This window comes from Ostrinia furnacalis, unplaced genomic scaffold (genome assembly GCF_004193835.3).
Source record: "Ostrinia furnacalis isolate ACB-3 unplaced genomic scaffold, ASM419383v2 OfSCF6011, whole genome shotgun sequence".
In the NCBI taxonomy this organism is placed as follows: domain Eukaryota; kingdom Metazoa; phylum Arthropoda; class Insecta; order Lepidoptera; family Crambidae; genus Ostrinia; species Ostrinia furnacalis.
In genome coordinates, this window is record NW_021136250.1 from 506,723 (window position 1) to 525,535 (window position 18,813).

Here is an 18,813-nt window from a genome sequence, read left to right on the forward strand (position 1 = left end):
AGTAATCAAAATTGTGTTGTTAATACGATTTCTTTAAATGTTTCTAAGCTTTTTCTCTGAATAGTTTCAGATTTGGCTTAACCAAATACAAAGATCAATACTCTCAAGTGTGGTGGGTGGTGGTACTTATAGTAGTCTATTAATATTGGCGATTTGCTTCGTAATGCTGTGAACAATAAGTCAATTAAGTTTAGAATTCCTATTCATCTCGAAGAGTAAGCAGGTAGGTACTTCAATCCGTACGGTACGGTGAATGTTATTGCATTACTCATTTTTTGTTCATCTCTTTGTCCTGCACTGCAGACCAGACGGTTATTATTTCGCAATCAAGTGTAATTTAAAATTTATTAGCGAGACGTAAAGTCTGGGCCACATGAGAGCCTCGGCGCGATCAATGCGAAATTGGATGAAAGCACACCTGAGACTTTTATCGCTCGGTTTTGTTAGTGAACCCCTTTTGTCATCGCAAGATATACTCGGCTACCTATTTTGCATTTACTTACTAATAAGCTCTACAATTCTATGGGAAGGGAGTAGAAATTAGATACGAATAAATAACGAGTTGAATAAAATTTTTGTTTCATGAACAAATTACTTTACAAAATGATCTTCCACTTTAAAATGTACAGCAATTTACCGCTGTAAATTATCAAACCTACTACAAACTTTGTAATAAGTAGATATTTATTAAGAAACAAATATTCAAACATCTCACCGTTATATTCTTCTATTTACACCTTCAACACGTGCTTTGTGTGTCCTCCCTACAAAGCACTGCGCATAAAATTTTAAATCACTATTATTTCCCGCGAACAACTCTGCTTTCACTTACAAAGAGACAGAGTAAATAAGAACGCGCTAACGCAAATTCGAGATGAAAACATCATAAAAGCATTCTCGCTTTACTTTGTGCAGCGAGGCATTTATCTGAAGGCCTCAGCTGGCCATTTGCATTGCTCGAGAGTGTTCACAAAGGATTTTTGTTGAATTTATGCTGTTTCACGTGCGATTGTGTGGGCACGTACGCGGCGGAATCCGAACGCGACGTATTCGCTTGTACCATTGTAGACTGATTCAGCAGGTTTATTCTTCAGAGCGATTCTCAAAAGGGATGCATTACAATCTCTTATAAATTAATTTGTAAAGTAGACAGATTGGACTAGAGAAGATTTTGCTTGTTGTCTTCTCGGCGTTATTTACTTTGCATATAATTATGTATATCTTCGCTTTTTTTTTAAGTTACCTACTAGAGTGGGACAAACATCACTCACAAGTAGATCGTGATATACAAGAAATAAAGTCGTTAATGCAGTCACTAGATCTTATGATAGGTACGTAAGACATTGGTCATGGACGCCAGGACGTGTGATGCAACCTTAACAACGGGTGATCCTACTGTATCTTCGTATGATGAGTGCACTGATCGATTCTATTTTTTGTTGCAGCCGTGTAGGGTTGCATGTGGATTGTGGAATGCTCCTCGTATTGACTCGTGCAATATTACTTGCAAGTTATCCCTTTGCATTCAATGCTGTAAAGGTTGCGCAATTGGAAATTGAGAAAGGTATTGGATCGAGAAAAATGATATGATTCTGGAAAACCTTTGTTTGTATTTATTATGTTATGTTTGTATTTCATACTCTATTAAATCGAATATGTGACGCTTACGTGACAATAGAGTTCCGAATAAGAGCACACTCAAGGTGTCCTTCGATTTTATAAGAACTTGTCGAAATCAGAAACCAAATAGAGCAAACAAACTTATTCGGTATGTCTCTGGGTGTGTCAGGGTACCTAATCTATGTATGTTATCACATATCTTTATGTGGTAGGTATCTTGCAAGTGTGATAATTCCAAAGAGTGATTTTACTTAGACGGCCGAACTTCGTTGCGGATATTGCAACGACAAGCCTTTCTTGATAGGTAATATGGTACTTGCATTGAGGGCTGACATAATCACGGGACTTATCTCTGTCGCTTTGGGCTTGTCGCCTCTGAGTCATACTGAATGGTTCCACTGATCTTAATCTCGTGTTGCTAAGATGCAACTAGAAACTGTGGCTTCAATATGAAGACGTCTGCTGATGCAGAGCTACTGTTACATCGCTAAGCCGGCTATTTTGAATGCGCTAAATCCTTAGTAAATTGTTTTAAAGAGGAATTTCATAGCGTATTTCCACCAGAGTGGCGATAATTTACAACGGGATGGTTTACTTTTTATATCATCTTTGTCCATTGAGGTATAACATTAACAAATTATTTTGCTAGAGCAAGAGCTATAGTATCATACCTAGTAAGGCCTCAGAATAAGTAATAGTTGGTAAGGCAGCATAGTTTCGACCTTGTAGTTTAAAGCGCATGAAATGATGTGCCATAATTTGCCGAAAATACAACACCAGGTTATATAGGAGTCCCGCCACTCACAAACCATCCTCGAGTTTACCGCTATTTGTGGAAAGACATAGCTCTCCATGCTTGATCAAATACTGAAGAGAGGGCCTGGGCTAAGATAGATAATCAACTCATTTCTCTAATCTCACCCGGTTATGTCCACAAGGCGTGCCTTCCATCGGCGGAGCTCGCTTGGATCGGCAGACGTGCGGCACCGCGCGGTGAGCGCACCAGAGCCTTGAGCACGCTGACTTCACCTTCACCGTCCTGCATACTGAGAACCTGCAATGTAAACAAACTCGTTAATTTATACGATAGTGTATGTTTGTGATGCTGATGACATCTTCCTTGATTTTTTTATGCAGAACAAGGCCGACCGCAGTCACACCAAAATGTGAGATGCAGTCTAACCTCGTAGCGCCCACGGATTTTTTGGATCCTCTTTAACTACGACCCGACCGTCCTTCTTATAGGANTTATAAACTTACTTACTACCTACCCTTTTTCACATGAACGCGTAGAGATATTAAAGTTGAAATTCATATCAAACACTTCTTAAATTTAATTGCCTCTAAACTGTGAGAAATTCTAAATCAACGCAAAAATTCCAAACGCTGAGGTAGGTACCTACCTATAATGCAAATATAGGAAAAATAAAGAAATAAAAAATAATCATACCGCATATTTTGAAATTCGCCACTACTCGCAACGGAATCAAGTAAGTAATTTGATTTAATACGTCATAAATTGTAAACCGCTACGTTTGTACGGCGGAACCCTCGGTGTGCGAGCCCGACTCGCACTTGGCCGGTTTTTTTATTGTATTTGTAACTTTTTATATTGTTGATACCGTATTTTTGATACGTAGCAACAGAACCATACTAATAATGTTAACGTAGGCTGTTTGTCTATCAGCAGGCTGTATCTCATGAAATGTAATAGGACTTAATAGGAAACATTATAAGAAACTTATACACGCAAGAAACGTATTATTGAAAGAAAGAAAATATTGGCGGTTTTCGTTCCTTTAAATATTGGAAAGAGTCAGTCTACCATTTGACCAGTATTGATTTGAGTTGTTTCTAGTTTGAATTTTGTTTGAATCTATCAATATTTGAGGCTAGTATTGATTTATTCAATAAATAGCAATACAAAAGATTAGTTTGCGTATAAATTAAAGTCAAAATAGGTATTATTCCTTTATTTAACCGTGTTATTCAATTGCTCCAATTATAGTGTAACCTGTCATTAGCTTGATGCAACCGGTAATAAAAGACTTTAATCTATTATTACGGTAGATTATAAAACACCCTGCAATCATCGCGCACTAGAATCTACTTTCATAATAGTTTAAATATACTTTACCCTTTTTTCCAACTGTTAAAAGGGCTTAGTAGAAAAACGACACTTTAGAGGTAGTGCATTTAGTACTTACTTCAAAAAGAATACAGTTTATAATCACGAACAGCAAAGTTATGTAATATTGAGGGACCCAAACTTCAGTAAACCTTTGAGCCTTGCAGAAAACCGGCTTTCCTCACTACACTCGTAAATTGTTTTGGAAAACTCCTTGTTAGCAAAACTTTACCTTTTCCAGTAAACGACGGCGCGCTCAGTAAATACCTTTTCTCAAATATCTAGTCTCTTGTGGATTCTAGAACTTTATAAAACGACTCTGTTTGAAATTATAAAATGGAACAAAAGTTTATATTTATTAAAATTGGTAACTTCCACAACATCATAAACATTATGTATTTGAAAACGTAAGTCTCATTTTCTTTTTACTGTGTTAAATTTAAATTTTATGATTACTTATTTAAATGTTATACCTAAGTAAATAAAAAATATTTGATAGATCTTGATTCTCCTCGTAATAATGAAAATAGTTACAAATAAATTATTTAATTGATTGAACAGTTTCAGGGTTTCAGTTAATACTTATACTTAGGTACTCGTTGGTAAAAACATGCTATTTTTCTTTAACTTTCAAAGTGATTCATATCGCCCTTAATTATGATTCCGTATAGTCAATTACCGGACAAGCCAGTTGCCAAAAAAGGTTTGTAAATTAAAAGATAACGCACGCACGGTTAATTAGTCCATCCAGCTACATTGTGTGTGGTAATTATCGTTTGTTTGCCATGGAAAGATTGAGTGAACGCCTCATCTCGTCATACAATGTACTATCTTCCTTTGTTCTCAATAATTAGGGCCACGTCACGAAATTAAGCGCAGCCCGACCTAAATTCCCGTGAATCATATCGTCAGATCGTCAGGCGATCGACCGTCGGTTAATCGAGAGAGTTATTCCGACTTCAATTCACATTTCAAGACAAGTCTAACTGAAGCGTTAAACTCCTAATAAACAGATCGACAAAGTTACGAGGCAAAGGAATCACACGAATATTCCGCCTTTGGCATAGACTTCCACCCACAGCTTAGGTGCGGTTCATGTTAGAGAGAATTTCCCAAGTTTCATCGTAATGGTTTTTCTTTTCAGATGGAATATTCCGACCAGCATTTTTTATTCAAACATTTCTATCATCCCGACCGAACCTTTAAATTTAATTACCTTACCTTCCTTTACTAGTTCGTCGACAAAAAGCAATTCAAATTACACTGAAATTATGTTTTTATTTCTGCCTGAACAAATATTAGTTTCTACTCAGAAAAATGTATTACGCAGCAATAAGAAAACTCATATTCAATCTCAGCTATGAAAGGTCACAAATGTATCCTACCAGTCACATGTGTATCATAAAATCGTATTATATTACATACGTATTAAAAGATATTACTCCACGTTTCAGGGAGGAAAGTGAGCGGATCATATAACAAAGGGAAGGATTTTTCATGTCGGATAATCTTTATAAAGGTGGACGTCAGACGCAGACGTAAAAGCGTAAGTAGGTAATCATCTAACCTTAGAACTAGTATGGACAGCACATCAAGCTTACCACTGTGGCATCTTATGTAGTTGTAATAAGTGTTATTTTGTAACAATAATGTAAAACCTGATACGCTTCTGTATTTCCACGAGTGTTCTTCGTATTTGGACGGTGGGAGCGCCTTATATGAGTCAGTAGAGCTGGAAGAGTTCAATGACTCGTGAAATTGCGGTTTAGTTTTCATGAAGATAACCGAAAAAAGGTACATACTAAAAAAGGAGACAGTTCTTTAGACAAAAACTATTTTTTAAATTACAACGGTTCAAAAGTTGGAAACTAAACCGTGTACATTACGTAGTGTTTGATTTTTAATTCTCGATGTTATCTAGGTGTCTGAAAACGTGTACATTGTACATGTGACAATATCGATATAGGCACTATCGAAACCTAATCTGTCAGCTCGAATATCCCACTACATCGAGATTTGCTCGGAATACCCCAGATACGGTCCGTCATCTTATAAGACTGACATCTTCATTATACGATCTTATATCAAAGGCTATAAAGTTCAAATTGGGTGAATACGAGATAGATTAAGCGAATCTCCTTCGGGTTGTATGGATCAGGGTATTGGCATTCAGCTATTGCATGTTTCCTTTGGAGCTACACTTAATAAGACTATCAAAGGCAATTTGATTGGATTACATACGTAATTAAATGATGTTATCAATCATATAAACATCTATCGGTTGAATGACTTTTTCTACTTATATCGTATACCTATTTTGATTGCTATTCAAAAAATTCAAAAACTTGTAAGGTGCGCCACATACCTAGCCAGTATATTGTCATTTTACTCGCCAAATTGTAACTTACATAGTAGATAGTAAGTTACCTACCTAACTACTACGTTAGGTACTACGTAGTAGGTAACATTGCTATCTTAGCTTTACTCTTTATTGTTTTTCTTTCTTTACTTTACACTTTATCAATCTCAAAATAATAACTTTCACGAGATGTTTTCCGCCATGAGTTTGAAAACGCTCTAAAATGGCAGACAAGAACTTAGCATTGTTGTTCAAGTTACCTTAACTAGCATCATTAATAATTAACGTAACTTATCTTACCCTTCTCCAAACTCCGTCCGACACTGTTCGTCCATGGTGAACACGTAGTTTGAGATCTCCTTAGCACCTCCCAGTTCCACCCCTTCGTCTTGACTTCTCTCATGGAGGCACCACCATTTCCTTGAAAAATATCATAATTATGAATTTTGTGTATTCAAAACATAAGTGTGTTTGTTCAAAGTATATATTTGACCGACAGCCTTGCAATATAAATGTGGGACCAAGGACCAAGACCCAAATCAATCAAACTGATAGACTAAGTAACAATAAGTACCTAAAGGTTGTCCATAAGTGATTTTGACATTTTATCCTCTAGCAAAGATACGTTAAAAATGTAAAATAATAAATACCATATTTAATTAGGCTAGGCCCGTGTATTTTTAATTCTCAATGTAACGACAGTCATTTGTTTTTAGTAACTTTTTTCATCAAAACTTTTTTTTTCTGAATGGCCAGTGCCACAAAATAGTATGTACCTATTTAGAAAAAGTTTTGAAATAAAAATAATTTGATGAAAAAAATATTTAACTAGCTTACTCGTAATACCTGCATTTATTTATTTTTTGTAATAGATAAGTATAATTAAGAATACATTGTTATTACTTTGACTTTTCGTGGAACTGCTCCTTGGAACATGCAGACCAGGCGTAGTTTTGAAGAGTGGCTAGCACCGTTGGCGCCATCACCGATCCGCGGAGAGAATCCTTTTCGCATTGACCTTCTCCATCGTGGGTGAGACCTAGTCTGTGGAAAAAAATATTTGTAACTTGTATTTGGAATGTTAAATAATTAAAAATGAAAAAAATAGTGGCCAGTATTTTTTTTATTACAAAAACGAGTTTCATAAAAAGCCCAATTATATGGATTGTTCTTTTACTTATTTTAAATGTTAATTTCTTACAATATGTGTTACTTACGGTCTACTTGTTCAAAACATAATTTATCAATGTAATTGGGCGAAATAAATTACTATGTTAATCGCTTTAAATTAAAATGGTCGAAACCAAACTCTGGTAATTAAGTATTAGATCTCTCCGCTCTAATTTACGACATTCTATTTGGGGTTCCATAACGGTTTGTAAATGAAATATTTATTTATTGTTTTATAACCTGCGGTTATCATAAAATTCGCGATCAGGAAGTCATAAGTAGGAGCTGGTCTGTAAACAAAATAACGTTTAAAATAGATTTATTGGAAGTTCAAGTGGCTTTTGAGAAATTGGCCGTAACGTGGTCTTAGCCCGAGTCAGTGTCTTGAGTCTTGACTCATTCGCTTAATTGCGTTTTCTCGTAACTCTCTATTAATGTATGTTAAGTATATACTGTATCATAGAGACTTAAAAGCTTACTTTTCTTTGAAATGTAGAATGTTTGTAGTTTCTTCAAGTATTACAGATATAGGGTGAAGATGCAGAGAATTAATATCGATCACAGATTAGGCAGAGGTCATTAGCATCACCTTATGGTGTGACACCATGGTACAGTCAGCGATAAACACATAAATATCAGTACGAGTAAAATTGTGTTTCAGAATACGGATATGACTGACAATTGAATATTTTTTTCTATTACGATTGAATAACGGCAGAAGAAAAATGACAGAATTTAAGGAAGAAATTTTTGGCAAGGGTGCCACGAGTAAGAGTAAAAAAAAACTAATTAGGTAGGTAACCAATAATTTTCACTATACTGTCCACACATTAAAAGGGTAATAGCGATTTAGCGAATGGGCTATTGAAGACAGAAATATCTTCATTGATGTAGTTACATTGTAACATTTTATTGCGGTCCGGCTTATATGCTGATACTACTGTATTTCAGGACCTGTCATTTTACACGACAACATTCCAACGAGAGTCTTGTATGAATTGAGTCAATATGAAAGTGTGAACGAGTCTAATAGCTTGATAGTTTGAAAGCAAAAAGCTGCAATGCAAGTGGTTAACACCCTCGACTGTTCAGCAACTGTTTCGCGTGTTTGAATGGTTAAACTTCGATTTGCTCCGGCAATTTGAAAACCACTATCTAGATTGGTTCTACTTGTGTAGGATATAATGTTTCGTACTTAGAGAAGGATGGTGGTTCGAATGTTCTATGAATTTGTATTGAGTCACGATTTTATAACTTAACTCAAAACTTGTCTAAATTGGCCACTTTTAGCGTAATCGGTAGAACTATTACTTGGGAATCAAATTGGAGGTATAAAAAAGTTAATGAAAAATGTAATTACCTTTGAAGTGTCTGTGCAAACTTGTTGAATACCTATTTCAATTAAGGGATTCTAAATCAAATTCATTAAGTACTTTTTTGATGAAATACTAATTGGACACGGGAGAACTAGCATACCGTAAATTTTTGGTTGTACCTATTGGCAAAAAACATACTCCGTACTAAGTACCCTCTGAAAATGTTACTACTATTAGTACTATAGGTACTTTAGTAGTATAGTTGACTGAAAACCCCTCGTCACCAATTTGAAATACAAACCATCTGGACAAAGGTCACTCCAACTGACATCAATTTGTTTCGGAATTTAACATTTAACGAGTTAAATTACTATAAAGTTTCATCAAAATCCATTTGGTATATCTAACGCGAGATAGTACCTACAAACTACAAACACCCATCCATCCAAACTTTCGCGCTTATTTCATTAGTACGATTAAATTTTGTTACTACGAGTAATATCAGTAATATAAGGTTACCGAACTCCAATCTAATATGGAATTTACCTCTCAGTACAAGAATTCTGTTGACTGTACCCATTGTAGCTCTCTCTCATCAAGTTAACCACTATAGCCTCTTATGTAGACGTAATAGATGCTATATTCCAACATAAATGTACAGCCTGATGTGCTACAGTGCTTAATTACGAATGCGGAGGCCGTTCACTGGTCCACGCGGCTCCTTTGAGCGCGATTATTAATTCACTCGCAAAACTTCAAGTGCTCATGTGGACGGTACGATTGCTGGCGGGTACACCTTAGTGTAGACATAGCCTAGGTGAGAACAGTCGATGCAAACAACAATGTGAATGATATAAATCATAAATAAGTAGGTAGGTAGTCAAAGTATGTCTCTACCTTAGGTACACTTAGGTATTATACTTTTCATAGATAGTTTTGCGGGTCCGAAGATAATAGACGACTACCAATGACATTCGCTATTATTGGCAACAGCTTGTTTGAATTTGAAGGAAGTCAATCGAGGTTTTCCTTCAGATTTTTATTTAATTCAGTTCAAAGCTTCATTATCACTTTTTTCATTTAATTTTGACGATTACGATTTTCCTTTTCCTTCAAGCTAAATTACTGACTCAATAATGAAAATCCTTGACCGTAATTATTTGGCAAAAGCTTTTTAGATTTCTCTATCAACAGTTTTACTAAAGATAAGTAACAAAGGTTACTAAATTTAATTCTTAAAAGTCTCAGTCAGGCTAGGGACCAGTCCATGGGATCCATTCCCATCAGATACAGCAAAACAAGTAAGTATTCAATGTACACATCGATTAAGCACGTCATCATGTCCGTCAACTCGATCAAAGCGGCATCTTTGTACTGCTGACAGCACATGAGACCATACATGTTTGTTGAAAAATAGACCCTATTACAACTATATAAGACACCACAGTGTCAGCTTGATGTGCCGTCGGTAGTCGTCATCAATTCAAGGCATGATCGTGGTAAATTATACGCCAACGCCGAAAAATGCGCGCGCGCAGATGGGGCGCCATATTGAAAGCATTTCGTCAAGCAAAAAAAATATAGGATAGGATCCATTGTTTCATTCAACTGTCACATTAATTACCAGCTAGACTTACCTACTTAAATTGAAATGAATATGGTCGTACTTTAGTATACCTAGATGGTGTGATCATATTTTTAAAGTATTCTACAATTTTTTGTGTAAAATTAGTAAAATGTTCTTTCTTTCTATTTACAGACTGAAATAAGTCTATTTATCTTTACTATGAAATCAGTTGCTTTTAAACAAGTTCTTTTGTTAATTTCGTTATCACACATATAATTCAAGCCGTGTGGTGACGGCAGAGTAGAATACATTTGTCACCAACCCCTACTCTTCCCGCGGGTGTCGTAAGAGGCGACTTAGGGACTACACATCAAACAGAGAATGGGCAGCAGCGCTCTCTGAAAAACATCAATCTTTTAAACTGCGATCTCCAACCCGCCTGCCTAGCGTGGAGATTATGGCAAAACCCTCCACTATAGTGGAGGAGGCTCATAGTCCAGCAGTGGACTGTAAAGGGCTGTTGATGATGATGATGATGACATTTAATTCGCTGTTTATTGCTCTGCACTACAAGCTGCAGTAAGGGGGCGTCCATAAATTACGTGAGACAATTTTGGCTATTTTTCAACCCCCCCGCCCCCCTTGGTGAGATTTGGTGAGATTTTGCCTGACCCCCTCCCCCACCCCCTAATCTCACGTGATATTTAAAAAAATCCGCAATTTAATAGTTTTGGAGTAATTTAACTGAGAAAGTTTATTTTTGTGTGCTTAGTGCGAGTTTGCATTTAACGTTGTCGCTAACGAGTGCATCAAAAAGATCTATAAATGTATATTGTTATTTTTTACGCAGTCGCTAGCGGATGACAAATTGATGTAAACTCGCACTAAACCTAGGTACTGATTACGAATAGATCCAGAAAAACACGTGTAGTGGCAGCGGTTAGTACTAGGGTCACATTGTTTTTTTTTACAGAAGTACCTAGCCTAATTATTGTTCCTTTCTACAAAATCACTATTAATCTAGCACAGTGTTTTTCAACCTGTGGGTCGCGACCCCCTGGGGGGTCAGTTAAGTGACCCCTATGGTAACACAATAACAGGAATTTTGTTTTCATAGGGGCCACTTAAAAATTAGGTATTGATAGTGAAAATGGGCATTAAACCCAGTTTTCTGGCAAACTCTATTTCTCTATTTCTTGCGGAAAAAATTACGTGATATTTCCCGAGACCCCCCCTCTCCCCCACGTGAGATTTAGTGAGGTTTTTGTTGACCCCCCCTCCCCCCTAAAAGTCTCACGTAATTTATGGACGCCCCCTAACTTCCTGACTAGCTTAATTAAATTCAACTGGAGTTAAGATTAATTATTAGCTCGGAACATCAAATCGCGCCAGTCAGTCGGTAGCTCTAATATTTAGAGCTTTGGATAAATGTTCCATAAAGTTAAGTTAAGCTTTATAACGTATTAAATTGCCCTAAATATTTCCAGGTTACTTCGTTTAATTGTTACGTTAATTGAAATTTAAATGGATCTCGCAAATGAAACATTAAGATAGAACTGAAGGGAGTTTAAACAAATACGACGTGATGTCTTTGTGTTACTAATACGCTACCTACTATGTTAAAAGTAAGTAATATTGTTATCTTTGATTGACATACTGATAGAATTGTATCTATTTTTTGTAATTTACATAGCTTTATTAATGGGAAATTGACAAAAGATTTTTAAAGGACCAACATACAGCAATGTGTTTAAACAATAATTAAAGTTGAAGTTTAGTTTTTAGTTGAGTTGGTAGAGATTTTCCTTGTTTCGATTTGGACCCGAAAATATACCTAGCTAAAAGTCACAGGCGACCGCTAGCTAAATCATATAGCAACCACTCGCGCTTGACTGTTATTGTTTTACGTTGCCCAAACAAACAGCTTTGCCCAATTTGTGTGTTAAGGGAGACGATTAAAATTTATCTCTGTTTGCGTCTCTAGTTCAGATGAGTCATGGGCCTTGAAGAATTTAGAGATAATGGGAAAACAATTGCTCAATTCTGGAAAACTCTATTTGGTATTGGCCTTATCTTGTTGATAAATCTTAATACTTCAGAAAAGAAAATGTAAGAAGTTTTCTGCAGGCTTCCCCAAATGCATTTTAACCGAATGGTGAAGTCACTTCCTACAAGAGATGATTACGCTTAGTGCAGAGACCGCTAGATTAATTTATTTAAAAACAACCTATATAATTGTTTAATAGGTACATTTGAGTTCAATAAAATCGAAACCATCCAAAAAATAATCCTAATTTTAGAGTCCAAAGTCAAAAATAGACTGGTTTGGCAGGTTTCAGGAAAAGAGCAATATTTTTCAGAGGAAATGTGAATCAGAAGTCCTTGACCGCTTATAATCTCATATTAATCGTAAAGCTCGTCATATGTCTTGAAACATCCTTAAGGATAAAAATAAGTGCCGTATAAAAGTAACGCCTGAAACGCGCACTCTCCTTTAGATTTAGATTGGATTAGAAACGTGCTCTCATTAACAAACCCACATGAGAAGAACATCAAGCGAACATTAAAGTTTCATGAGAGTATTTTTGAGGACACAGATAGTAGGAGTACCTGGGTAATCTGTATTGATTCCAACATATTATAATTTTCTGCGCTGAACTGACCAGGTCAAAACCGCACTCAAATGGTCCACTCCACGAGTGCACAAAAGGCTGGCGGAAGGAATTCCGATGGATTGTGAGGCTTGCCACCGAACCGGGTGTGACGACCACGACCACTCTGGCAAGAGTGTAGCGACGAAGAAGAAGATGACTATCTGAGTTTGCTGGTATCGTAGAATGCCTAACTTTTTACCAGTTGAACCGTGTGTGGTAGTAACTCAATACAACACAACGCTGAGACGGTCTTTTTCTTTCATAAGGGTTGTAAAAACTGAGATAAATTATGTAAATAATTATCTTATTATCTAAAACGAAAGAGTCTTTGAGCTCTAGGATAGGCTTTTACTAAACGGAGTCACGATGTCCTTTTACAGTTTTCAGCCAAACACATTAATATGACAGTGACTGAATATTTGTGTACACATTTTACAAAGGTCAACATGTGAGCACTTGTTTATTTTTAGCCTACCCGCACATTAGCCGCGAAGCGATGCATGTCATGCCATGTCCTGGTTTACGTCCAGGGCCAATGCCGTGTCGTCTGTGAATTTGTTGAATCAATCAGTTTACTGAAAAAGACTAAGTACTTAATGCTGGGTTGGATAAACGTCAAAATGCATTGCAGTTGATACTGTCAAAACATCTCTCTGACGCGATGATCTCTCACTGTCGCTCTAAATAATGGTAGGTATTTGAATAATCCTGAAAAACGTTCTTGTCTGAAATTTTTGTGGTCATAAACCGCGGTTCTAGCTATCAAAGTAGAAATGCTGACAACATTGGTAGAATAAGGATAAGTATTATTTCTGGAGTCCCAACTCTACACGTAAAAAGTGAACAGATTTTCACAATTTTCTATTCCATTATTCAAAACATTCGAACGATGAGCGATGAATACGTAAATATAGCCCCCTGAAACTGAATCTCAATAAAATTAATGACGTAACATTTTGCAAAAAAATTAATTCCTATTTTCGGAATGCCCAAATCCCGCGTGTATTTGCGCGGATATCCTTTGATATGCAGCCGCTCATTAAAATTCTGATTGATACCCTCTCCCTTTACCCTTTAGTAAAATAACATCCGAGTTTATCCTGTAGGTAATTAAAGTCTCGGAAGCTGTAATTAAAAAGAGATTTACGACACCAATAATTAAATGTTAGCCGCGAGCAAGAAAGAGGTTAACGTTATTAAGGCTAATGTCTTCACTGATGTCATGGTCATTCCGAGCTTTGCATACTACTTACATATAGTGCAAAAAAGGCAACAATAGCCTTTAGGCATTGGACTGCCGATTCAAGGGTCAGAGTTTTGTGCCTGTAGAGACCGTTAGACTATTGTGGTGAACCTGGGTACTCCAAACATTAGCAGAGTATTTAATTTAGCTGGAGCTTTAAGATGTGTTTTTGAAGATATTCGTATCCACCGTTTCTTATTTGCATACAGAATTAATATTCTGTTTCCTATAGTAAAATGAGGCAGCCCTACAAAGGATGAACAACCTGCGCTCAATTTATGGTGTCACTCCCTTACTGTCCCTGTAGAGATAAAATTATATTTTTGACGTTTGTACAGTCGACAACACATACAAACCACAAAAACTCCTACTTGATGTAAGCCTTATGGACATAAAGTTAAAATCCATTGGCAAATTCGACATTTTGTGGTTTACGTGCTGTTTACTGTACTTGTGAGTATGCATAAATCACACGCAAGAGTACCTACACATGTTTACAAAAATACATTTTATGGGAGTATCAAACGTTCGCGATGTGAAATATGTGTGACTGTAATTGAGGTATTTATGCGTCATAGATGTCGAGAGGCACCAAAATAAAATTATGTAAATATTCATAACTCATATAAAACTATTTTTGTGAATGAACGATCCAATGTCTACTCTGTATAACAAAATTCGCATGAGCACTTCATTTTAATGTGACATAAGTTAAAAAAACATTCTTATTGCTTAAAGTCACCCTCAACTAAATGGAAATTAAATAAAAATTGTTACGTAGTACGAGCATACCAGCTACCAATGTTTAGAGGCAATGTAATAACTTAGCGAGCTATTAAAGGACCAGCATGCTAAGTAATTACATCTCTTGGGGAACCAACGAAAGCTGGAGGAGCATTTCAGAACCCGTCTGGTTCTGAAATGGAGACCACGTTTCGGCATATGTAGAGCATAGTGCATCACGCCAAACTAACCAATTAAACCCGCTATCTCGAGAAAATTGCAAAATTGCTAACAGTGACAGGATGAAAACTGCGGGAAATCGTGCCTTTAACGTTGCTTGAGTCTTGAAGCTTACGTCGAGCAGGGGAGTGCCATTGGCTGAAATGATGACAATTATCACAACGAATAGTGTTATTTTAGTGAAAAAAATAGGTATTTAATTGGTTAATTAATTTGTAAACTAAAAATAAACTCGTCCTGTCATGTGAACTGCACATCTTTCTGCTTTTATTAGGTCAAAGCACAATTATTCTCAGCTTTCTTCAGTCGCCTTGTCCTATAAACCTTGAACGGGCGACAGTGACGTTCAAACTGCACTTAAATTCATTCAGTTTAGTGTTGGTTGGCAATTCTGAGCACTTTTGAAGCTACTCGTACTTGCTTGATCACTTATGTATTTTACACATTTTCAAAGATAAATAGAGCTTAGAGACAAGGACAAGTTGGGAAATTTAAGCTGTCCAATCCTATTGAGCCTTGTCTTCTTGTCAAACGCTTGTAGCGGCTTATAAAGTTAGTCAGAATAAAATTGTATCTTTTGTTATAAATTATATTCTAGATTAATGGAAGGTGAAAAAGGTGAAACCATCCAAATATAATTGTTTTAATATCTTCAATGCTCACGTGTTTTTTAATTCCAGTAGTTCTATAGCTGTTTCCATCTTTTTTCATAACGCATGTAAAGTAAACGATATTTGATGTTTCTGTAATCGTTGTTGACTGATTTTACTGACTCTATCAATCAACACACAATTCAAACTACTGACGTAGACGTATGTATCTGCTAAGAAAGGATTTTCCAAAATTCATTTACAAAGTTTAACGCAGTAAATGTTAGTATTTTTGATAATAATAATATGTTGGGGACCGTTGGCCATTGGTAGCTTGAATGAGGTTGTTTATTCCCAGCTTGCGGTTCAGGGAGGAAAAGTTCTAATGATTTATTTGCACAGTTCGCAACTACTTCGGATTCATTCCCTGTTGACAGCCAAAGGATTGCCTTTTATTTGATTTATTTTATAATATCTTGTTATGAAATGCGGTTAGGGAGAGAACTTTTTATAAATACTTATGCTTGAATAAATAATAAAATAATTAAATAACTATAATAAGTGCGAGTTACACTCGCTTATAGAGAGTTCCAAATATTTTTCATCGCGTCACATTTTATGTAATGTAAATACTTAATGTCAGATTTATGTACATTTAAATAAGGTTAGCATAAGCCCTTTGAGGCCATAAATGATTTGTCTAAAAAGCATTTCTCTCAAGAATATTGGATGTACTCGAAATACACATTGTAAGCACAGTAAACTCAAAATTGCGATAGAAATTGTCTCACCTATCCGACGTCACAGAGCAATTATACTTGCTAACTGCTCAGGTGAGTTTAATTAAAACACAAACGCAGACGAGTCACGTCCTACAGTCATTACACTGGCGGCCCAACTTTAAGGCCACTACGAGCAGCCTCTCTTTAATGGCTGCTTTGGGCTAAAAAATGTTTGTTGGACAAATGCTTACATGTATTTGAACAGGACCAAATCAAAGCGTATTCTTAAAGTCTGAAAAGGACATCAATATTGAATTATAATGAATTTTCAATTTATTTCTCCGTTCAAAACAAGACTTAATGTCATTGGTTCCGAAAAAATCATAAAAAGGTACCAATTTAGGTAAGCTAAATAATATTAATATGACACTCTTACGCCATTGAAATTTTTGTGTTCCCGAATTTATGAAATGAAAATGAAATGAAAATGAAATATTTTATACAGCGACACTTGTATTTACTTGTATGTATAAAGCTTTCAAGTCATTAGTGAGCTTGGACAATTAATGCGTTTAAAGTGAATAGACATCTAAAATTTTCCCCGCGTGAAAATTGTTATCAAGAGAATAAAAAGTAAAAAATACAATTAATAAAGCCTATATTAAAGCCAATATGGCGCCGTGCTGGTGGCAAAATCCTGGACCCATTTGAATGAGCGTAACAATGGCATGCAATGCAGTTACAAAGTGCGACGTGGAATGACTCTATAATATCGATGATATAATAATTAACTTTTTAAAAAAATAAAACCGACTTCAAATGCGTGAACACAAAAAAAAACTAAAAATTAAAAATATTGAGTATAAAAAAGTTCATCCCCAATTTTCCACCCTTGGGAATGAAATATTTTCTTCAAATTCGCATGAAACCATCCTTTTGATAATACCTATTCAACAAAAAAATAATTGTTCAAATTGATTTATAATCGGCGGAGATATTGCGTATAAAAAAGTTCATCCCCAATTTTCCACCCTTGGGGGTTGTTTTTTCTATTATTAAATTTAAATGGGACCACCCTTGAGGTATTACCTATACGCCGAAAAAAGATTTGTTCAAATCGGTTCATAATTGGCGGAGTTATCGCGTAACAAACATAGAAAAAAAAAACATACGGGTCGAATTGAGAACCTTCTCCTTTTTTGAAGTCGGTTGAAAACATGCATTTCGTGGTGCATGCATCTAAGCAAATGTTTACTGAGTAAGTTAATGCTTTAAAAGCTACGAGAAGAGTGCTGAGATAGTAAATCGTTGAAACATTTGCTCTACTTTTCTGGAGACAAATTTAAATTGACATTTTTGTCAAAAGTCTTGCTTTCTACAGTCTGGGTGGTTAATTTATTCGAAAGGTTATTTTATTGAAGAAAAAAAGCTCCATTCATTAGATATCTTGTAATTTGTTAAATCTTAAACATGATTGTCTGAGGCACAAGAAATTAATTCAATTTTGCATTGGCGTTACTTTGTCGTATTTCACTGCATTTTAACTCAAAAGTTTAATTATGAGTCATTAAATCAGTTAGCGATTACTACGGAATAGTTTAGGTGCGCCTCGATTGGTGCGCCTTAAAACGGGTGCGCTTTGAGGAATATCTCCACCTCTTACCTACATAAAGGTAATTAGGCAGGCACCTATTTCTACTCGTAATTAAATTAAGTAACCTTTATTTATAACCCTTTGAATGGAATGTCCGCATAACAAACGATGCTTGTACTCGTATACAAGCACGGCGCCAGAATAATAAGCCCCACGAGCCCGGACGGCAGAAGCGATCGTGAAATGAAGCGCGATGCAACTGTGTGTAGGTAATTGATTAATATTCACAAAAGCTGTGATCAATCACGTTCAGATACCTCTGGGAAATTCGTTTGCAGATATTCACTTAAAGTGGATGACTTCATCCTTACTTAGGTACTACGAGTAATGGATTTAAAAGCGAATAAATTTTGAGCATGGGTAAAAGTATAGTCTAATACGTGTAGCTTTGCACTACTCACGAACATGGATTGACCGTACATAAGTAAATTTTTCAGTAGGTAGGGTAAACCAGAGAGTGATTACCCACTGGTAGTGATTGCCCGCTTTAAGAATAATATTGTCAGGTGCTGACTTTGAATCACTCTAGGTAGATTTGAATTTACTAAGTAGATGGCTCCGAGATCAATGTACAGTAGTATGTAAAATTTACAATAGGAAACACTAAAAAAAACAGTTATGACGGATTTTGTCAAGACGGGTGAAAATGTTNTTAATATCTTCGTAAGTAATGGTCCGATTTGGATAATTCAAAAAGATATATCTTTCTTATGTCTTAAAGATTAACGTAGATACTAGTTTTATTGAATTTTCTACAACAGTACTGATCCTCATTGTGTGCACAAGTGTTTGTTTACATCTAAGGAAATTTCTAAAGAATTTAGGTA

The 18,813-nt window shown here is 35.9% G+C and overlaps 1 protein-coding gene across 2 annotated transcripts in view; it reads right to left on the minus strand.

The window, feature by feature from the left end:
* The window catches only part of Adamts-1 (A disintegrin and metalloproteinase with thrombospondin motifs 1), a 50,867-nt gene that overhangs the window by 23,480 nt on the left and 8,574 nt on the right, over positions 1-18,813 (minus strand). For both annotated transcript variants that reach the window (XM_028317058.1, XM_028317057.1), the window contains exons 5-7: positions 7,011-7,151; positions 6,408-6,527; positions 2,542-2,674 (exon numbers count right to left, since the gene is read on the minus strand). In XM_028317058.1, coding sequence (XP_028172859.1) covers positions 2,542-2,674; positions 6,408-6,527; positions 7,011-7,151 — 394 coding nt within the window. The remainder of the gene's footprint in view (positions 1-2,541; positions 2,675-6,407; positions 6,528-7,010; positions 7,152-18,813) is intronic.